The 23410-nt window shown below is 43.3% G+C and overlaps 1 protein-coding gene across 9 annotated transcripts in view; it reads right to left on the minus strand.

Moving 5' to 3' along the window:
* Positions 1-2463: 2463 nt before the first annotated feature.
* The window catches only part of ANKRD29 (ankyrin repeat domain 29), a 56304-nt gene continuing 35357 nt past the window's right edge, over positions 2464-23410 (minus strand). For 8 of the 9 annotated variants that reach the window (XM_046671755.1, XM_046671747.1, XM_046671746.1 and 5 more), the window contains 5 exons: positions 22876-22974; positions 12676-12774; positions 11054-11149; positions 8218-8316; positions 2464-3515 (listed from right to left, as the gene is read on the minus strand). In XM_046671755.1, coding sequence (XP_046527711.1) covers positions 3432-3515; positions 8218-8316; positions 11054-11149; positions 12676-12774; positions 22876-22974 — 477 coding nt within the window. In that variant the 3' untranslated portion in view covers positions 2464-3431. The remainder of the gene's footprint in view (positions 3516-8217; positions 8317-11053; positions 11150-12675; positions 12775-22875; positions 22975-23410) is intronic. The other variant, XM_046671748.1, reaches the window with a different exon arrangement.

Raw genomic sequence — 23410 nt, forward strand, 5'->3', positions numbered from 1 at the left:
CCACCTTGATGCTACAACTTTGACTCCACATGGATTCCAGTGTCCTCTGCTTCCCTGCATTAAAAAAAGAAAAACCCCAAGGTTGAAGGACAGCACCAAGCAGACACTATGAGGGAGGTTATCTCTCAAAGCCAGTTTCTGCAGCTGCAAGGTGGGATAATGACAGTGCCTGTTTCATAGGGTTGTGGTCTGGGTCAATGAGAAAATGCATACAAACTTTATGAGATTGTCTATGTAAAGTGCTTAGTACACAACAGTCCTTCAGCAAACGTTATCTGCTGTTTCTACTGTTATCACTAATAATCTGCAGCCTCCACCGGGTCACTACCTGTGAGGTTCAGCCAGTTCTAGCACAAAACCACTTTTTATGAAATTAGGACCCCAGCTTCTCACCCCTATAATGTGCAGTGCAGGCCCACCCTGAAAAGCAGGCATCTCCATTGGACTCCAAGTAGCCTGGCATTTGGGGGTGCTCTTTTCTTCGGAGTGGGTGCCCCAGTGCGGGCGGAATGATGAGACAGCTTTCTTGCAGCTGCAGAGGGTGCATGGAGCAGGGGAGGAAGCCAGAATGGCCAGTTCTCCAGATTCCTGATGTTATTGCTGCAAATATTTGTTTCTAAACAAGAAGTTGTACAAAACCATCAGTTATTTCAGAAGAAAAAGCCACTGTAGAGAACTGAAGAGCCAGAAGGATAATAGATAATAAAAACAGAAATTAAGATGTTCTCAGACACACACAAAAGGTCAACGTGTGAGGTGGTGGACGTGCTAATTAACTAGATGGGAGGGATCCTTCCACAATTCTACGTGTATCAAGTCATCACCATGTACAGTGAGGAGTTTCTATTTATCATCCGTGACTATCCCAGGAATTTTTGTCTGAAGGGAAAACCTTTTGGGATCATCACAAAAGCTCTCCACAACAGAAATAATGAAATTGTAGGTCCATAAGTAACATAAAGCTTAAACATCTAGTCAGGATTCCAAATATCAATGTATTTATCAACAGAGCTGAATTATTCACTCTAAAATCCCATGCTATTAAAAATCTCCTAGAAATAACTTTTGATTAGAAACAAACAGAAACAGCAGCAAAGGCAAACTGGGTAGATGTTAGCTTTATTTTGAATTATAACACAGAATATGACATCAAACAAATAGATGTAATGAAAAACTTTTGCGGTTCAATTAAGCAAATGGTTTGCATGGGAATTTCTAGTGCTAACTCTCAGGACGCAGAGCTCATCGAATTGTAAATTAGATTAATATAAAACAAGAATCATCCACCTGTGTGCAAAATAAACACATTTTAAGTTTAAATAACAGATCTTTTGCTCAGTCTTTGGTGAGTGATTAATACAATCATCTTCCCGCCTACGGGTAATATCGTAATCTCATCTGGACCGAATTCGATCCTTCTAAACTGGAGAGCTCTTACCCACAGTAAGAAGGCCTCCATTAAACATTGTTAAAGCTATTGGATTCATTTTTATGGACCTAATACTGATTAAGAACATTATCCACCTAAAATGGTCTAATGCATAGGCCAAGGACAACACGTTTGACAAAAAGCATTAAGTTTGTGATTTCATCCCATTTTGTCTTTTGGAACTTTGTTATCAGTACCCATAATACTGTTTTGATTTATGTGAGTGATGAGCAACCATTTTTGGCCTAAGGGCTAACTAAGGCGAAAAAATGTAAAGCATATAAGGCCACATTATTTTCCTCTTCAAAATGAATATAGCTTGATGAAATTCCCATGGGGAAAAATGTGTATTTGTACAACTTTGCTAAATAAAAGTCAATGAGGAAATTGGCGCACTTTTTATCTACTAAAATGTTTATATCTCAGTGTTTTAGCAATACAGACAGAGCTTTCTAATTTTTTATCCTGAAATTAAACTGCAGACTTTTTGCATGGCTAGTCAGGCTGTGGGCATCTCTGGGCTCTCAGGGCTGCACATTACTGGTGTTGTTTGTGATACTGATGAACATAAGCTGATTCAATTTGTTGACTAACTGTTTTATTGACCATAGTAACTTTAAGAGAATATCTTCTAATTTCAAAAATTATATCCCATTGTTTACTGACTTAACGATAATGCTTTTAGTACCACTGGAAGTTGGTTAAAAAAAAAAAGTTTTGGGATTATAACATTTCCCTCCAACTTAACAGGTTTTTACATAGAACGCTGGCTGGAAACCAGAGCAGAACATGAAAAGGAAAACTAAACACGTGTTTAAATAAAAGAAATACCATAATTGTTTATTATGGTAGATTATCGAAAGAAGGTTTAATTTTCGTGTGTGCAATTAGGCACTGACTGAGGCATTTAGACACCTTTGATTATAAAGTGCATTGAATATAAATTTTGACCTCCTTCAAAGGAATAATTCAATAAAACACAGGTTTCTTTCCTGGAATCAATCAGCTCAAGAACATGCACAGATAAACACTTATTAAATACTAATAACAGTCTTTTATTACTTATACTCCTGCAACAGTAACAGCAACATATCGTATTTGCATACATTACATTTTATTCAAAGTCATTGTATCCAGCAATGTGGTATCGCAAGCTCAAGGTTGCACAGCATATTAAGCCTACTGTCTTACAGCATGAGTAATGGATTCCTAACAACAGAATCAAAATAAAAGCTCCAAGAGACAATCCTAAATATCTTGTGGTTTGTCATTTTCTGATTTTCCAAATTTGCCACTTGTATCCTACCCTACCTACAACATTGACAAAATGATTTTTACATGTTAGGAAAAAGATGAGGATCAACTCACAAATGAACAACTTGTCTTTTTTATAGTTCAACAGTCCATCTTTGAAAAGCACATGGTGGAATGTCAGAAGTGGCTTTTTAATAATGTAACTTTACGCATCATTGACTCGTAATAGTCATGGCTATAGTCCTTGGGTAGAAGAAAACATCTTACGCTGGAATGACACACATACATACATAAAATATGATGGAGCTGTATCTTTTAGCACACTTACATTGAACACAAAAGTCAAAGTGCATCAATTCATTGAAGGTCAGACTTTCAGTCTTTTAAAGACTGTCAGTCTTTCTGCCTTCTTGCTTAAACCTCTTAAAGAGTTTACCAACTAGAGTTTAACCAAGAGACCCAAGGTACTGTAGTTTCAAATGAGTTTCTGTGGAATCCACGAATCCACCAGGCCCACTGGAGCGAGGTTACAGGCCAGTGTGAGAGGCTCACGTAAGTGAGGAGAGGGGCCCCTGAGCTTTCTGTTCCTAACTCAAGGCACAAAGCACAGCTCTTCCTGGTCAGGGACCCAGGGTGGGCATCCGGGGCATTTTCTTTCTTAAAAGAATTTCCAACACTATTTGAAAAGCAATTTCTTTTTGGACAACGTGGTTAAGGTTTCTACCTTTCAGTCAAACATGGAACCCAGTTAGCTCTTCCTGTGTCCTTCTTTACTTCGGAGGAGGCGCAATATATGTTCATTTTTGGTCAGTTCTGCCGGAAGTTCATTGGCCTGAAAAAGGTAAGACAGACATTAGGGAATTCCCATGGTTGGTGTGGTTTTAGGGACTCCAAGGACAGGCCCCTTGCCCAAACCTGCTTCCCAAGTGGTGAAAAACTCCACTGGAGTCAGTCTTTTGTATTAGGGCATTAAAGGTGTTCCTTCAATTGATCGTATAAATATCACATTATTTTCTCATGTCATTGTTAGGGGGTTTTCCTATTTAGCCATACCCCTAACTAGCCTGTAATCTCCAGGAGGACAGGGGTCCACGTCTTATTAATCACTGTATCCTCACTTCCAGCACAACAGCAACACATCTCGTATGTGCTCAATAAATACTCGGAACATTAAATTTGACAGGTTACATTTAATTAGTTTATTATATGAGGCAGTCTGTCTGCTAGGGACTCGAGACATAGGACGAGTCTCTTCTGATGAGAAGGCAGAGCTGGGAAACATCCAGAGCACAAAAGATATCTAGGAAAGAGCAGCTTCAGGGGCCCCCACTTCCCACCTGACTCAGTCTCACTGTTTGTCCTTTCTCTTCACAGCGCTGCTGGGACACGGTCTTTATGCATTTATTTAGCGAGCGAGTCCCCACCATATACAACAGACATATGGGCAGTGGTTCCCAAACTTTTTGGTCTCAGGACATTTTTACACTCTTAAAAATTACTGAGGACCCCAATGAGTTTTTGTTTTTTACTTATTAGAAATGGAAACTGAGAACAAATTTAAAATATATTTATTAATTCATTAAAAACAATAAATCTATCTAGGTTTAACCTAGAGGTTAACATAAATAACTATAAGAAATAACCAAATTTTCAAAATGAAAAAAGTTAATGAGAAGAGTAGCATTGTTAAAAGTTTTGCATATTTCCTTAATACATAGCTAAATAGAAGACAACTGGATTCTCATATTTGCTTCTGCATCGTATTATGATACGTTGTTTTGGTCGAAGCATAGGAAGAAAATTCAGCTTCACACCGATAGGTAGTTGGAAAAGGGAGGAGCATTTTAACAGCCTTTTCAGATCAGGGTAAATATTCTTCTCTGATGAGACACCAATACAGGACAAGTGATAGTTTCTTAAAGGTTAACTCCAATGTGAAATTAGAAACCACATCAATGAACTTTTCACACTCTGTTACATTAAAATCCATAGGTCTATTTATCTGCAGGCGGGTTTTTTAAATCCATACATGATTTGTAACAACATACATGATCATTTAGAAGATATCAGTTCACTGAGTTATGCAGATCTTCCGGATGTTGACACATTTCATAATATAATACCAAAAAATCACGTTCATTAATAATACCCCTGCTTCATCAGAAAAGCCTTTAAGTACTGGGAAGCTGTCAGGCTCCCATGGTGGTTACAGGTCGTTCTTTCAAGCAAAAACAGTGCTCCATGAAAAAAGCGGCTGGTTCACTTTACAAGTCAAACAACAGCACACGCATTTTTCCTTGAGACAGCCAGTGCAGCTCAGTGCACAGGGGGCTTTAGGCATACTTCTCATTTTGTCACACGGAATAGTACAAAGAGGAGCAGCAAGGGTCAAGATTTACGGCTTCATCAAAGACGCTCTGACGTAAAACTGGCGTTTCTGTAAAATAACTTAGAAAGGCTTGTAAAGCATTTGCCAGCACAGTTTGGTGCCCCTGCTTTGTTGTGTACCGAGGCTCCAGGTTTCAGCCACCCGAGCTTCTGCACCATTAGAGCAAATGTCAGCACAGTAAAAAAGGCAAAATAACATCCTTGTATCATTAAGAATATTGTTCTGACCTCTTGGAGCCCCTGAAAGGGTCTTGGGGACCCTCAGGAATCCACAGTCCACACTTTGAGAATTGTTGTTATGGAAGAATTGAAAGGACGTTCTTGGGATTTCAGGGGAAGCAGCGAAATGGTACAAAGGCACCCAGAATGGGCGAGAGCACTTGAATGTAGATGTTACCTGTCTCACATATTTCTTCTCCCGTAGTCACGCCTGGACCCCCAGCTGCTTTATCTGGAACCCCGATCCTAGGTGAAGCTCCTGCAGGCCCCACCTTCCAGGTTGGATCCAGCTCCCTGACCCCCACCTGCTGTCTGGGACCTCACTTCTTGGGAACTATGCAAAGGCTTGTTGGGAATTATGAGTTGGCCACAAGTGGTCTGCCGGGCAACATGTCCTGTAGCTGTACCCCAGCCCACCCAAAGGAACCTCGATGCGGATGCCGGACTGAATCCAAGGGGAATCGCCATGCTAGGCTACTATAGACCAGATGCCCCTCTACAGGGTCGAATTCTACTCTTAGTTCCTGCAGGAATAGACACAGTACAGGCCTAATGCCTGGGCATGCAGAGAAATGCTTCCGGTAAACAGACCTAAGCTCCACCCACTCTCAGAGTGCGCTCAGGAATAACTGAGCTGTTCTGCATGGGTTATTGGTGATCAGGCTGCCAGGTAGCCAGAGGATGCTCTACAGTCAGGAAGAAGAAGGGATCTAAGAAGTTGTACAAACTTGCTGAGTTATAGCTGCCTGTGTGGCCATCTCCATGAATGTCCGTATACTTTACCATTAAAATAAGCTTTATAGCCTCAAACTGTGTTGTCAAGTTTTGGTCAATCACATCGCTGTTCCATACGTCATCCAGATAGTTCTAAAAATCTGTCCTAATTCCTCCTCTCTCCTGGTTGGTCCCCACTGAATCCTCAGGTTGCTGAGGTTGTGAGGACTGTTATGATGGCTAGTGTCCCAGGCTGGCCCCTAAAGGCCATCTGATTCATTACAAAGCAGGACCATAGGTCCATATTCATGATACCACAGCATCAAACCACTCCATCTCCCTACTGTTCCTGGGAGAGAGAAGATGTGTTCTGAGTCCTCAGCTGGAGTATCAGGAACACGGGGCTCCTGCATCTCTGGGATGGCTGTAGTGTGGGGAGTGGCCATTGGGGTCATCGGTTACCTTCTCCTCAGGTGTCTGCCTCAAAGGCCCCAAGCAGAAGTGCTGGAAGCCCTGGAGGAGAAGAGTGCTTTCGTACTGGCTTAGAAGTCACTCTCTGGGAAGCCTCAATAGCATCCTTTACTTCCCTGCTGATAGCTCTTGTTATCCTGGACTGCAATTGTTTGTTTCATTGTCTTTATTCCCCAGTAAATGCTGAGCTCCATGAAGGCAGAGACTATGTGAATCTCATTCACCATGTATCCCCAGCACAAAGCACAGTGTGTGGTATCTAGTAGGCATGTACACAATGTTTGCTGAATGAATGAATGAAGGCCAAGAATACCCCCTCCAAACTCTTGGGTGGCTTCTGGAATCCCCACACCCTTGCTTCTGGAGCTGCCTTTAAAGAGGCTGGCTTTATGGGGTGGCTGGTGGGTGGGTGGTGGGTTCCTTGCAGCTACTCCCAGGTCCCTAAGGGCTTCTGCAGTCTGAAACTCCCACATGAACAGCCCACACATATACTCAAGTAGCTTCAGGGAGGGTCCAAAGTCCAGCACTGTGGTCACAGGAAATTCCCCATAACCTTTATTGCTGAGATTCCAGGAGACGCACAAGGAATTGCATTTGTCAGTTTCTGTACAAAGGTACTAACGTTTTCCCCCTTGCCTTAATTCAGCACTGGATGGCTTAGCAACAAGATTGATCTCTTTAGAAAGTCTGTGTCCAAGGTCTGAAGATAACAGCACAATGGTGATCTCAGCTGGCTTATCACACAGCCAGGCCAGCTAACAGAAAACAAATCCAAACCTCTCAGGGAGAGACAGCGGAACTGCTGTCTCCAAGCAGGTCAATGGCAGGAACGCGGAACTAATAATCCCACATGCGAAGTGGAATGAAAAAAAGAGACTCTCGGCATGTTGTTAAATTGCACTTCCTAATGGTTTCCTTTCAAAATGTCATAAAATACTACATATTTTTGTTTTTATTGTTTAAAAATTTAACATGGTAATAGGTACTTATAAAAATTCAAATAGTATATAATTATAAAATAAAAATTACTTTTCACACCTTCCCCTATCAATAAGCACCATTCCTAACTCTTCCTTCAAATTGAGTAGTTCAGTGGGTTTCTGAAGACCCCTCCTAGGCTACTCCCCCGGCCCAGTCTCTACGTCCGACTGCTTATGCAGATGTTGAATAGGAGGAAATACGACGACGATCATTTTTTCCTATGGTGACTGTGCATCCTCCCACCTCTAAGTTTGGCCCAAGTAAACAAAGGATTTTGAGCTATAAAAAGTCTGAGTTGGCTTTGTAACGGTGGTGTGAAGTCCTGTTAACAATGTAAGAGCAACATGTTCCCCACACAGTCACCAAACAGAGCTCAAGCAATTCTCCACAGATGAACATCCAACTCAGGGAGGACGGTGATCACTAGCAGAACTCTGACATTTTTAGGACACTTCTTTGATGACAGAACACTCAGAACCCTTCCCCCTTACAACTACTGCCCCCGGACCCTCACCTTGGAGGTTGCACCATTGTGAGCTGAAAACCACTGATGATACAGGGTTTTTAGCGTAATTCTCTGGGTCCAAGTTGGTTTTGCTCACTCATAATCTACTAAGGACAACCTTGCACGTCCTTACAATGCCAAAGTATGAAGACAGTTACCGGAGCCAGAGACGTCAACTTGGCTCAGAAAGAAGCTGCCTTATCTCTTTGCATAGGCGCCCAATGGAGTTAAAATATGGGTAAGGTAAGGCCGGTACCTTGTTTCTCAGGGCTGGGTCCGCCCCTGCTTCCAGGAGCAGCCTGACTGTTTTAATATTCCCGCTGAGCACTGCCGCATGGAGCGCCGATGTTCCATTCTAAGAGAAAACGACAGCATACGTCAGGCGCGAGCTCACAGCCATCAGCTCTCAGCTTGGCCTTCATCGTGAATGAGGCTGAGTGATGAGACTGTAATGCTGGAGCCTTACTCCTCCTGATATTCCCTTTTCAAAGCCACGTCAGCATCTACACAGCATCCTCAGGTACTCAGGAGACGGTCAGTATAAATAGTACCAACATTGTTTGGCAAGTGATACAAGGCATCCAGCCCAGGGTGCACATGACTTGGTGATCACTCGCTCACTCAGTGTTATAGACATTAGAACTTGCTGCAGAAGAAACAAGGCTGGGTGAAGCTTTTTTTTCTTCAAGGACAACAATTACAGTCTTTGTGCTTTTGGCAAGCCACATGCAGCAAGGTTGGAGGAATGCCTGGCTATCCAACGGGCCAACTTGCCAGCCCTGCTACACACACTCTGCTCACTCAGGCAGGCAGGGAGTGACTGTGGAGTTACAGGGCGTAAGAGGGAAAGTGTGGGGGGGAACCCCTGAGCCGTGAGCCGGAGCACTTCTGAGCCCAAAGGGCCTAGGGCATAGGGTTCCAACATTTTACGAAATATACTGTAAATATTTACTGAAATAAGGAAGCAGGTGTGTGCAGCATGTAGCTGGATTCTGGGAGGGGAGAGGAAGAGAATATGTCGAACGTAATATAAGAATGAGGGGCAGTCATATGACAGTCCCATGACATCTGTTCCAGCAGGTACATGTCTGTGAAGAGTGCCTAAATGCAAGCTTATTTTCAAATTAACTACTTATAATAAACATTTACTTAAAAAACACTTTCTTATTTTGTAAAAGAGTAAAATATCATACCCTGAGAAAAATTCCAGCAAAGCAGCATTTTCCCATGTTTGTTTTTATAACGTAGATGGCAATTCACATTTCACTTACCTAAATCCTAACCAACCTATTAACTTCCCCTATTTACAACATGGTTAAAAATCGAAAACCAAACCAAAAAAGAGCTGTTTGAAATGAGACTAGATATTGGAAAGTCCACTTCTGAAGGTCATTTCTTTTATTCATTGAAAGTTCACTTTCATAGCCTATTTATTCTTACTTTACAATTTTTTGTTTCCTGAGGAAGATGTGCCCTGAGCTAACATTTGTGCCAGTCTTCCTCTATTTTGTACATGGTTTGCCGCCACAGCATGGCTGCCAACAAATGGTATAGGTCTGTGCCCAGGAACTGAACCCAGGCTGCCCAAGCAGAGCGTGCGGAACTTAACCACTAGGCCACAGGGCTGGTCCCACAAATGGTTTTAACAAGTGCAGCTTTCTGGCCCCCAAGCTCATGGGAGATTAGAAGCAGCTCACTGGACAGGGCAGAGGGGCCAGTACACTGATAACAGCAGCTCTGTACCAGCTGACGGCAAGAATGGAGGCTAAAAATATAAAGATCAGATACAAAGCATCCAAAAGCCTCTGGGGTCATTCAAGGACAACTAGACTTTATACACATCAATAAACCCTGAGGGCACATCCCAAAAAGTGCTAAGCCCCTGTTCCAAGTTTAGAACAGGTTTGGTGTCCTCTGTTTAAGAAAACAGGAGGGGCCGGCCCCGTGGCCGAGTGGTTAAGTTTGTGCGCTCCACTTTGGCGGCCCAGGGTTTCGCTGGTTCGGATCCTGGGTGCGGACATGGCATCGCTCATCAGGCCATGCTGAGGCGGCGTCCCACATGCTACAACTAGAAGGAGCTACAACTAGAATATACAGCTGTGTACTGGGGGGCTTTGGATAGAAGAAGAAGAAGAAAAAAGGAAGACTGGCAACAGATGTTGGCGCAGGTACCAATCTTTAAAAAAAAAAGGAAGAAAATAGGAGTGTGCAGCAGGGGTCAGCAAACTACAGCCTGTGGGCCAATCTAACCTGCCGCCCGTTTTTCTATATCCTGGCAAGCCAAGATTTAAAGAAATTAAAAGAAGGAAAATATTTTGCGACATGAAAATATGAAATTCCAGAAATACAATATTCATAAACAAAGTTTGATTGGAATGCAGCCACACTTTTTTGTACTGCTTTGAATTTCCTGTGGCTGCTTTCTCACCACGACAGCAGAGCTGAGCATTTGCTAAAGAGATTGCATGGCCCACAAAGCCTAAAATATTTACTACCTGGCTCTCTATTGAAAAAGATTGCCAGTCCCTGTTATATATTCTAGTTTAGAAATATTTTAATCAAAAATGATTAAAACTTAAAAAAAGAGTTTTGGGGCTCTGTTTCTGGAGGCCCCAGCTCTCCAGGATGGCACATTCTCTGAGGTGTCCAGATGTTTGAGGCCTGTTTTATTTCGCCTACGGTAACAATGTGGTCTTTGGCTCAGATAATGAACAGAAGGAACTCATCACATGTCCCTCATGCTTTGTAGGACACAAACAACGTGTTTCATGATTTGTGGAGGATTTCACAAATCCTCCAACAATATATCAATATGGCTGACTTTCTGATTTATCGATTTCATGACTACTGTCTAATTTTCTTTTCTGGAAAACTAGGTACTGACAGACTGTTTCACTCTGTTTTGTTCCCCCTTCTCATTTCTGCCAGTGCCCGTGGATCTCTAACATCAAGAAGTTGTACATATGTTCTTTTAAGAATACAACCAACCCAGGTAAATTATACCCAGATTCTACCACAGTTCCCAAGTACGGACGTGTCATTTACTAAATTCTCTCATTTACAGATTGGAAAAATTTCTCCTTAGGTCTTACCTTCAAAATACCAAGGGTGGGTGAGAATTTCAGCAATTCCTTTATAACGTCATTATACCCTTTGTTGGCTGCTTTCAGTAACGCTGTTGTGCCATCCTTCACAGAGAGAGGAAAAGACAAGTTGATATTAACAGATGTGTGTGTCGGCTAAGAACTAAATGCTGGCCAAGAACTGGGAATATGTTTGTCAGAAATACGCAAAACATATAAATTAAAGCACAGACCTGCAATGTCTTTTAACCTAGAAGCATTTTAGAGCATATTAAGCAATTAATTCTGCAAGAAAGAACGGCAGACAAAATATGCAACATTCTATTATCTCAGAATCCTAACATTCAGGAATTCATATTCCTCCAGTCCTGCAGAACACCAGGTCAGGGACAAGGGGAAGTTCAAGAACATATTTTTAGGACATAGATGGACCAAAGAGGCATTCTCTGCAGTTCACGACTTAGAAATTAACTGTTGAATTGTTTTTAATAATTTAAATTATTGTTGAGCCATATTTACTGTTTTAAAATTTTAAACGTGCTTTTCTTTTAGCCTTCTCTTGGATACACCTTGCTCTAGTCTGCCCCAGGGATGTATGTCCCTGTGGTTGTGGTGGGGGGGAGGGTAGGAAGAGGATGGATTGAAACCTGTTAAAAAGGAATGCAAAGCCAAGCTCAAAAATTAATATTCAGATTCTGTCATCATTTTTTGGCCTGAGAAGAGATTTTCCAAATTCCTTTTTCAACATATAAATGGCCGTATTTGGAGGATTTGGCTCACAGAGTTCTCCTGTAGTGAAGGTAGTAAAGGAAATACCCCAGCCTGCTCTAAAGGTTTAGCTGGACTCAGGAAGAAAGAAGATGAGAATAGAGGATTTTTCTTTCCTGCCATCAGAGATTGTGGGAAGAAGAAAGAGAGTGGGAGAGAGGCCAGTGAAGTGAAGTGGCCAGGGACGTGACTTCTGATTTCCCCTTTCTGCCCTCAGACTTGGAGAGGGGAGGTGGGTCACACAAGCAGGAGTAATACTAACGCAAAGAGGCCAGGCACTGTAAAACAAACAAACAAACAAGAGCGAATAGCATAGTGCAGTCAGGCAGCAGGGTCTCCCCAGGCTACCCTTAGTTCCCATGGGTCAAAGGGCCTGCTGTGGACGCACCGAGGAGAGTGAGGCAACACCAGCAGAGGCTAAGTGGAGGCCCGGGGGGACGTGGTGCAGGGGTCTGCAGCTCCGGTACCCGCGTGCCAGATGCACTGCGGCCCAGAAGCCAGAAGGAGGCGCAGTGCCAGGAAGACCCGCCGCCGCTAGGGACACACCCTCACCGTCAGCCTGAGGCCGGGTCTCCTGCCTCTCGCATCCTCCCGGGTTCGTCTAGAAGTCAGCTCAGGGGGAAGAAGATCCCCGAGGAATTAAACATTTTTTCCTTAGAGAGACTAAGCAGTACTTGCTTGGCTTCAACTGATTCAGACACTTTGTTTTCCTGCCAAAGAGCAGGTGGAGAAAACCCAGGTGAGTTACAGACAAAAGAGAGTCGTGTTTTCTTTGCACATCTAAGCTGGGCTAAATTTCGGAGCTTCCGTGCATGCATTTTCCACCCGAGCCCCTGCATCGCGCAGCTTTCGCTCAGACTCACGTTCCGGGCGGCGTCGCGGTCGGCTCCGCGCAGCAGCATCACCCTCACCACCTCGCTGTGGCCCATCTGAGAGGCGATCCACAGTGGCGCCGTGCCGTCCTGCGGGAGAGACACGCGTGGACCCCGCCGTTAGGGATGGTCAGACATCCACTAGCAGTAAGTTCATGCCAGGAGAGAACTCCCCGAAGGCAGATGAGGAGGCTGACTTTGACCTGTTTACGTAGACCGGCATTTGACAATTTGCTCGGACTACGTGGGTAATTGCCAATATTCAATTTTTTTGGCTTATAAAACAGCCATTTTATGGCACAGTCTTTTACCAGACTGTGGTGCAGGACTTCATGTAGCACGGGTGGGAAGCAGTTGAGTTGCACCCCAGGGCAGAACCTGTCTTTATTTCCCCCTCGACTTTGGCAGTCTGCTTTACTGGTGGGTTCACACCACACACCCTGCTTGGTGGGGGCCCTCATTCCCACAGAAGCCTGGGCAGTGCCCTTGAGGTGGGGTCTGAGAACTAACTACATTTCTCCTATTCTCCTACTCTGGTGTTCAGAATTTACCATAGACACGTCACTTTTAGGGACTTTAATTTTATGCCAAATATGATACTGTGTCTTCTGAGCAGAGCTGCACACTAGCTGGTTATGGCAGGATGACATTTTTGGTAATATTTCTGGTGTATGATTCGTCTAATGACCCTTTTTCCCTAAACACTGGCCATGAAGCTGAGGTGTGTTGCTGCAGAGAAGAAAAGGTGAAACATCTGAGGGACAGAGAAGGACTTGACAGTAGGGTGGTTCCAGGCAAAAGGGGAAATAGAAAACCCTTCCAGTGCTGGAAGGAAGTGCTGGAGAGGGAGGGGGCCAGTAAGTGTCCATGTATTCCTCCCCCTCTGGGTTGAATCTGGGTCAGGTAAGCCAGGGGTGGTAGAAACACCCAGGTAAATGATGGTGAATTTCAGATGGGGAAGGACTTTCTCCTGTTCTTGGAATGGAACCTAGGAAAACTGCAAGCCCCTTAGAGCAGCTCTGCTCCTGGCTGGTGCCTGAGAGAAAAGAAACGCCTGTGGGAGGTGTCTGGGCCAGTGGACCTGAGACATGCCCCTAGTACTCCTAGTCCACATCCACTAGCCATCTGAGCACCCAGGAGTCCCTGCCTGCTTGTGGGAGATGGGAAATGCTGGGTAAACAGTGGCCTGGAGTAAGGCTGAGGTTGGGAAGATAAGGCCACAGAACATCACGAACATAGATGATGGCAGGGCCAGCATATGGTGGGATCAGCTGCATCTTCATGGTACCAGTGTATAATGCTCAGGGACCAGAGAGGCTGGACAAGCCAGCACAAGGAGCAGATCTGAGCATCCCCACCCCCACCCAAATGCCAGGGTGAAAGTCTGACCTTTGAGAATTTAGGTCGCTCTGGAGAGAAGGGCAAGAGGAAGGAGGAGGATTCAGAACTGACTGAATTTAACCTCTGAGGTAATTAAGGCAATATGGCCCAAAGAGACTGTTTGATAAGACTGAATGACTCATCAGTGGGAATGAGGACTGAAGGGCAAGCTGATTCAGCTACAGAATATTAAGTTTCATTTTCTAGTGTATGTAATTTCAACCCCTGCCTACTAGCCACTGCAGGCACAGGATTATTGCCTATCACTGTCCTGGCAAAGGGACACGGGACAAAGGCGTTTGAGTGGGATAGACGGTGGCAATTCGGGAGCCTAGAAGGATCTGGGGGCGCTAGGGGTGGTAGAGGGATGTTGGCACCTCTGTGTGTTGGGAGAGATATGGAGAAGAGGAGCTGAAACGAAGGATGGAAGAAGGCTGAAGACACCTTGAACTCCTTCATACTTTCACAAGGGCCTCTCAGAAATATTCTTGAATCTGAATGTTATCTATCATTAGTAATACAAATAATACCTTAATTTGTACTTTTAGTTTACAAAGCACTTCTACATTCATTATTGAATTTGATTCTCCCAGTTCAGCATTTAACCAATCATTCATTCATTCAATCACCCAACAACTACTAAGCATCTCCTAAGTCTTAAGCAGGGTACTAAAAATAAGACATGGTCTCTGTTCTCAAAGAAACTCAGTCTAGTGGAGAGGAGACGTGGAAACTTCAGTATGATTGCAGTGCTACGGTAAAGTAAGGACAAAAATGCCCGAGATGAACCAGGAGAGGGGCCCTCTTACAGCATGGGGGTTACGAGGTCAGCTTCACAGATGGCGTGGTATCTGAGCTGAGTCTTGAAGGACTAGGATTCTGCCAGGTGAGGTGGGGGAGGGAAGGGCATTCCACGCAGAACGAAGAATATTTACAGTCACAGTGGCTTGACCAGCCGGGGCTGGTTCAGGTAGGGTGGGAAATCCAGCTGGCAGCAGGGTGTGGGTGGACCCAGGGAGGCAGGAGAGGGAGTCTGGGCCCCAAAAAGGGTTTTTGGGGCCTCCCGTGTGATGCACTTCCTCCTTGCCCACTCTGGGTTCATTTGTTCTTTGTCGATATCGCCACCAGAGGGCAGGCAAGGAAAGGCAGCCAGCAGCCTATTCCATGTGCTTTCCAAGGGCTTGGTTGTTTTAGTGAAATTCTATTAATTGACACTAATCTGTGGAAAAGTGCTGAGAGGTGTTATATTGGGAATGAGTATTAATATCATAACAGTAATGCTAACATTTAAATTTTATCACATTAATTACAATAGTCAAGGTAGGTGGAAAAAGAAGTCACCATTTCCTGGCTGTAGACCTTATGCAAATCACTCTGAGCCTCGGTGCCCCCTGCTGCAAAAACAGTAGCCTCACAGAGATGTTCATGAACCAGAAATCATATAGAAAGGTGCTGCTGTACACCTGAAACTTGTATAATGTTATAAACCAATGTTACCTCAATAAAAAAACCACCAAAAGAAAGGTGCTGAGCACAAGGACTGGCTAACAGATGCTTAGAAAATGGTAATTGAATCCAAATATTATTTTTCATGAAACACAGTAAGTACCTTAATTTATATTTTTGTTTACAAAGCACTTCCATATACTCTATTTAATTTGAATCTCCCCGTGATGCTGTGAGACAGCTGACTGAGCAGGCAGGAACAATTGGTAAAATGAGATTTGCAGGACACCTGTATATTTCATTACTGGTGATTACTTCTCCAAATCTGATTTTTGAAACCAGGGAGTTCAGCTCAACAACAAAAAAACCAACAATCCAATTAGAAAATGGGCAAAAGATCTGAACAGAGACTTCTCCAAAGAAGATATACAGATGGCCAACAGGCATATGAAAAGACGTTCAACATCATTAGCTATCAGGGAAATGCAAATCAAAACTACAATGAGGTATCACCTCCCTCCAGTGAGAATGGCTATAATTAACAAGACAGGAAACAACAAATGTTAGAGAGGATGTGGAGAGAAGGGAACCCTTGTTCACTGCTGGTGGGAGTGCAAACTGGTGCAGTCACTATAGAAAGCAGTATGGAGTATCCTCAGAAATTTAAGAATAGATCTCCCATATGATCCAGCTATTCCACTGCTGGGTATTTATCCAAAGAACTTGAAAACACAAAGGCATAAAGATACATGCAGCCCTATGTTCACTGTAGCATTATTTACAATAACCAAGACTTGGAAGCAACCTAGGTGCCCATCAAGGGATGAATGGATAAAGAAAATGTGGTGTACATATATATACAATGGAGTACTATTCAGCCATAAGAAAGGATGAAATCCAGCCATTTGTGACAACATGGATGGACCTTGAGGGTATTATGCTGAGAGAAATAAGTCAGAGGGAGAAAGTCAAATACCATATGATCTCACTCATAAGTAGAAGATAAAAGCAACAACAAACAAACACATAGCATTGGAGATTGGATTGGTGGTTACCACAGGGGAAGAGGGGTGGGGGGGAGGGCAAAAGGGGTGATTAGGCTCACGTATGAGGAGATGGACTATAATCAGTTTTCGGGTGGTAAACATGATGTAATCTACAGAGAATTTGAAATATATTATGATGTATATCTGAAAATAAATAAATGAATAAATAAATACATAAAGAAATAAATAAAAAGAAACCAGGGAGTTGAATGCGAATTAGAGTATTATTGTCAAATCAAATTATTTATCAGTTGACTCTCTGGTTTGTGAATAGGAGAGGTTTTCCTCTCCTCCTGTACATCTCAATTTCTGTTTTCTCTTACTTTTTCCTTCTGTTACAATGGTCAGAATCATCATTGTGAAGATGACTTCACAATAAAAATGATGAAAATTAAGTCAATTCAGCTCCTTTTTGTAAAGTTCTGGAGAGAAGTGGAGTAGGAAAAACATTTTAAAATATTTATATGTTTTTGAATACGTCTTGGCAAAAATATATAGTTTTAAAGTATATTAAATGGAACAGATCACCATGAAGTGGGAGTTACACCTCTACAGCACTTTTTTTTTTTTCAAAGACTGGCCCTGCCCTAACATCTGTTGCCAATCTTTCTTTCTTTCTTTCTTCTTTTTCTTCTTCTTCTCCCAAAGCCCCCAGTACATAGTTGTATATTCTAGTTGCGGGTCCTTCTGGCTCTGCTATGTGGGACGCCACCTCAGCATGGCCTGATGAGTGGTGCTAGGTCCGCACCCAGGATCTGAACCAGCAAAACCCTGGGCGGCTGAAGCGGAGTGCGCAAACTTAACCACTCAGCCACGGAGCCAGCCCTACAGCACTTTTTTTAAAAAAAGGAAATAGAACATTTTAGCTGAAGAAGGTAAGATTCACAGGGTTATGAGAGCTGTGATTTACTATTTGTGGGCATACCAAGCAGAAAAGGATTTGGAGTCACTTTGCATACCAAGTGATGAAAAGAACACTGATAGGCGAAAGCTACACAGAGACTTTGGCTCAGTGTAAGAAAGAAATGATAATGAGGGCTGGTTAAACAACAAATAAGCTGATGAGGTGGTAATGCGTTCCCCATGCCTGGAGGGGTTCAACTGCGGGTGATCACCACTCAGCAGGATTGTTAAAGAAAAGATTCAAGTACCTGATGGATGGTTAAATAGGTGACTTCTTCAGCTCCTTCCAACTCTGTTATTCTCTCATTCCATTTGAGATAACATTTTCAAGTATCTAATACAGTTTTATAAACAGGTCACAGCATGGGATGGAGCATACGACATGACTTGTATTAGAGACTAAATCTCATTTGATCTTATTTAGACTCCTAACGATTATTTAGAAAAAAGAATTAGAACCATTCTCTTCGTGGGAATGGGGATATTAAGTGGCACTGGCTCTGCTTCTCCTGCCTTCAAGTCCCTACACTTAGGCCACTTCACCTGCAGGCTCAAGCCAGACAGAAGTTCTTGGGGACCAACCCTAGTCTAAATTGGGGGCCCAAGAGATATAAGGAACCTCAGCAGTAGCAAAGGGGGGTCCATATGGACACAACACTGCTACCAGCCCTTCCCTGCCCGGGAGCCATTCCTCATCACTGTGTCCCTGCTTGATGTCCCCATCCAGCAAATGGGTCTGTAAAAGATGTTACCAGATGTCTGCATTGCCCACAGCCTGACCCCATTGTCCCCATCCACAGGTGATCAGATGAGGGACGGGAAGACCAGCCAGTCCACTGGGGCCCGGTGTGCACAGGTGAGCTGCAACAATGACGTGGCTACCCCAAGACTCTGACCTGTGACAAATAAAAATGGCAAGTAATAGGATATATTGGAATATATGAGGAGGCCATTTGGTGTAAATCTAATTCGGCCTGACCTTGTCTTTCCAAAAGGGCCTGACCGAGGCCGTTGAGCATGCATTGTATATGTGCTTTAGAGATTCCCTATGGCAAGAGCAAAAGGCCCTTGAGATAAAGGTGCAACTTCTCTCCCCCTCCCAACGTTGGCATCTCCTTAAAGATTAAGCATCTTTCTTTAGGCTGGGAACCGATTGCAGCGCTCATCTGTGACCCCCCAGCCCGAGGCAACACACCTGCCACCCTGCGGTGTTCACTGAGACAGCAGACCTATCTGCCATTTCCACCAATCGCTGTGCTGACAGAGCAGCCTCGTGACTATTGTAAAAGGGATATTTCAATCATATGTGAAACACCCTCTTTGAGGGTATATAACCACCCTGTGTACCCCCACTTCTTTGGAGTGCTCTGTTGCTTTGTGGAAAGACTCTCCTGGGTTATAATCCTAAGATTTAAGCTCAGAATAAACTCACCCAAATTTTCATTTATAGATTGGTTATGGATTATTTTCGTTGACACCTGTACACTTGGGGACCACATACAACATAAGCAAGCAGAGTAAGCTGGCCAAAAAAAGGAGTGGAGGGAGAGGAAGAGTACAAGCTTGATTTCTGATGGGTTTTCTGTTCCAGTGAGGCCTGGACCGTATGGAAATGATAAGGCAAAACCGAACATTTACGAAGCACCTGGGCATATCAGCCACTGCATCAAGAGTGCTGCAGGGATCGTTTTATTTCATTCTCACAAGACGCCTACAGCAAAGATATTACTACCCTCATTTTACAGATGAAAAAAATGAGATAGGGGAGAGTAAGCAACTTGCTCAAGTTAATAAGCAAAACTGGGACTGTGTTTCCCGTCCTTCAGATTTCCAGATCCCTGTACCTATAAGCTGCACCCCCGACTCCCACCCCAAGAAACCTGGCTTTGGCTCTCTAGCTGGCTCGCACAGTCTTCCCGGGACTGGTGTCCCGCCCGTGAGCCTGGGCCTACATCTGAGCCTGTTTTAGTTCCCAGTCATCGATCCCTGGGTACTGCAGCCTTCCAGACCTCACTGGCATCTGCCCAAGCCACAGGGTGTCCTCTGGTAGTCAACACACCCTTTCTGAGTGCCTACCATGTGCAGAGGGAACGCAAGCAGCAGGGCCTCGCCATTGCTGCCTGCTTGCATCTCCAAGCCCTCAGGATACCTTACCAATCTGTTGGCTCCACTTTTTCCCATTGCCCACCACTGGGTTTGCCCCTCCAGGCCTGCAACCCGAGAGCACTGTTACTCTCTGGGTCCCAGCATCTCTGCAAACAAGTCCAAACCAGGGTTTCTGTTAGAGAAGGCACTTTATGAGATGGCCTTTCGGTCAGGCTTCAAAGAAATGTTGATTAGCACATTCAGAGGACTAGACAGAGATGAGCGATGACACGCCACCTCAGCTCTGGGTGAGCGGAGTTGGACCATATCACTCTATAAAAGCATCGTGTGAATAAGGTAGGTGAGCTGAGTTGGGAAAAGTATACGTCAAAGCATTTTGATAGAAAAACAGACTAAATAGCCATCTCAGCTAGTGATTAAAAAGGTTTGACTCATATCAACTCTACTTTGTGAGGACACATAGAAAGAACTGAAAATGAGTTTTAAAACTAACTATGAATTACACTTATCTGTGTGACTCCTGACCTCTTCATCTAGGACAACTTAGAAGGGAAATATCTTCAAGTTTCAAATCAAGAACTTAGTCTTTCCAAAGTCTGCCCACGGCTTGCTGTGTGACTATGCTTCCTTTTCGCAAAAGTACTAAAAAAGGTTTTCGATTAGTTCCTCAGTGACAGAGTCACAAGGAAAAGTCACTCCCACGACCCCCTTCCAGATTACCTGTAGCTTAGGCCAAATGTCAACTGAATAATTTCAACATAACTTCATTCACATCCTGTCACAGTGTGTCACAGTCAGGACTCCACAGAATGGCAATGCAAAAATTATAAATCAGATTTATCTTAAAAAGTTAAGAAATTAAGGCAGGAAAATATCCTTGTCGTTATTTTGTAAATTCAAGAATTTTCTGACAATGACAATAAGATTTCAGAATACAACATTGGTTTCCAAGTGCCCCACCTATATAATATTCTACCATGAGCAGGCCATTTTAACAGGAACTTTTAAATAGACTTTTCTTTTAACCTCCTCATAAACTGTGACAAAGTCAGCTGGGACTGATGTCATTTTTGCCCTGTTTAAGACAATACTTGTTTTCTTGGAATGGAATTACATATGCAGAGTTTACCTTCGAGAGAAGGCAGAGCTTGGACAAGTCTGCCCTGGCTACATAACCTTTTATTTATAAGCTCACGGCAGGTAGTAAAAACATTATGGGTAGAGGATACAGTGAGGTTAGTGTGCTCTATAAAAAGAGCTTTTTTTCCCCCAAAGCCAATTCTTCCCTAAAACACCTGTTCCTGAATAACAATCTTTTCAGAGCTGGACTCTCACAATTCCAAACAATCGCGTTAGACACAGTTTTTGGAAGGGCACGTCACCCGCTCCTTGACCCCGGGGGCGGGGTCCTCCCTCTCCCAGACGAGGCCATCCACTTGGCCCAGGTTGTCCTCACTCCTGTGTGTGTCATGGCTACCACGGCACTGTTGTTCACTCCTTGACTTCTTGGCTTCCACGACATCACATGACTCAATTTAGGTTTAAACAGATACAATCCCTGCAACATTTCAAATAAAATCTCTTATATCAACTTGGTTCTTTACAAACAGCACCTTAGGCATATGAATAATACAATTTATTTTACAAACAGATTTGTCAAAGTGCCAGAAATTATTTCAGAAAGACTTGACAATCTTGATAACCTCTAATTTCTAAATTCACGGTGATACCCTCAATAATGGCCTCCAAATCAAACTTATGCAATTTAAAATTACCAATTCTTTTATTAATTTTGGTAAAATGAAGGCTCTGATTCAGAATCAATCAACAATTTCAAAATAAGAAGGACCAACAAGAAAATATTAAACTCCAATCCCTAAACGTCAACTCTGGCAGGTATGGAAGTGCAACTTTTTCTGAAAGCTTCCTTTCCCAAGAGTATTCCTGGGACCATCTAAACCTAAAGATAGCTTTAAAATCCTAAAAATATAATCTCACCTTCATAGCAGTGTTTGACACATGCTAAGTGCTCAAGAGATACTGTTTCAAAAATAAATGTTGAATAAAACAATTATCAAAAATTTGGGAGCTTGAAGAGATCGTCAATGTCATCCTGCCCAGCCTCCCAATTTTTAGATGAAGGAAGAGAGGTCCAGAGAGGCTGATTCACTTGTTCAACACCACACAGCTAGTTATTGGCAGAGCTGGATCTAGAACTCAGGATTACTGACTTCAAACCCACTTTGCCCATAGACTCTTTTCTTAGGTTCTGTATGCACTTGGACTTCTAAAGACTGAAGAAGCCTGTGGCCAAGAGCTCAGACCAACCTTAAGGTTCCCATAGCTATTTATTACATGAACATAAACGCATTCCCATATCAGGTCACATTACAGTGGGAATCTGCCTGGGTATTTACTAGAAAGAAATCAGTTTGACTTTTCCCTCGAAAACTACCTTTAAAGTAACGCTTTCTTAAAAACAAGTTAATTAGTGAAGAAATGGTTCCTATATAAGAGAAGCTAATTACAATGCCTTACATTTGGACGGTTCTTCACCATTTACAAATGCAGCCTGGATGACCCTACAGTGCTGTTCCTTTAAGCAGCAATTAATCTTATGCCAGATGTTAGCCTGCTGTCGGTAAATGAAGTCTCAATAGCGTTCTAATACTGAGAGATGAAGGTGCAGAATCTACTCGTGATTCCACTGACACAGGCTCCTCTTTGGCTTGGTGCAAGAAGTGGGGTAAGAGATAAGCAGAGGGGCTGGGCAGGGGCAAGGCTCCCTGACTCACCTCTCTTCACTGATGGCCCCGCCTAGCCTATTCTCATTAGTCAGCGCAGCCATAATTTATTTGAACAGCAGGTGGCAGAGTATGTATTTCACCTCAGACACCAAACACTTAAGTTTTGTTTTGTGTGTGAAGACTGTCGCTGAGCTAACAGCTGTGCCAATCTTCCTCTATTTTATGTGGGATGCCGCCACAGCATGGCTTGATGAGCAGTGTCAGATCCGTGCCCCAGATCCAAACTGGCAAACCCTGGGCCACTGAAGTGGAGTGCACAAACTTAAGCACTACGCCACCTGCCAGCCCCTCACTCAAGTTTTAAAAATAGTAAATGGTGATGTCAGCCTGACTTCATTGGCTTCCGAGTGAACCCAAAGCAAAGAACAGGAGAAACCTAATGAACTTTCATCACAGAAGCAGAAGGATTTCAAGACACCCGGAGCTGACTGGTTATGTCCAGTAGGTGGCGCTGCAGGACAGCTGGCCCTCCCTGTGCCCTGCTCCGTGCACGGGGACATTACCTGCCTTGGCTGGTTGACTTTTGCTCCTGAAGACAATAATAATCGAATAACATCCAAGTAACCACCTTGGGCAGCTAAGAAGAGAGCAGTGGCTCCATCCTGAGAGACAGCAAAGTTGAAAGTGTTAAAAAACCATCTTTCACATTTATTTTAAAAGAAATTAGATTAAAAAGTACACACATTTAATACAATTTTCCACTTCTATCCCCTCCCTTTTTTCCCCATGCATGGTAACTGCTTTATTTTTTGAAGAATGATCCTAAAGCATCGCACTAAGGCAGGCAGAAAGGTAAAGTTTAAAATAGACAGTTTTACTTCGACATCAGTCTTGGCAGCGTATTTTCAAGGACCATGTCTGACTGGGCAAGGGAAACAATAGAAAAAATAAACAAATGGGACTACATCAGACTAAAAAGCCTCTGCACAGCAAAGGGAACCACCAACAAGATGAAAAGACAACCTAACAATTAGGAGAAGATATTTGCAAACCATATATCTGATAAGGGGTTAATATCCAAAACACACAAATCAAGAA

This window comes from Equus quagga, chromosome 9 (genome assembly GCF_021613505.1).
Source record: "Equus quagga isolate Etosha38 chromosome 9, UCLA_HA_Equagga_1.0, whole genome shotgun sequence".
NCBI classification, from domain to species: domain Eukaryota; kingdom Metazoa; phylum Chordata; class Mammalia; order Perissodactyla; family Equidae; genus Equus; species Equus quagga.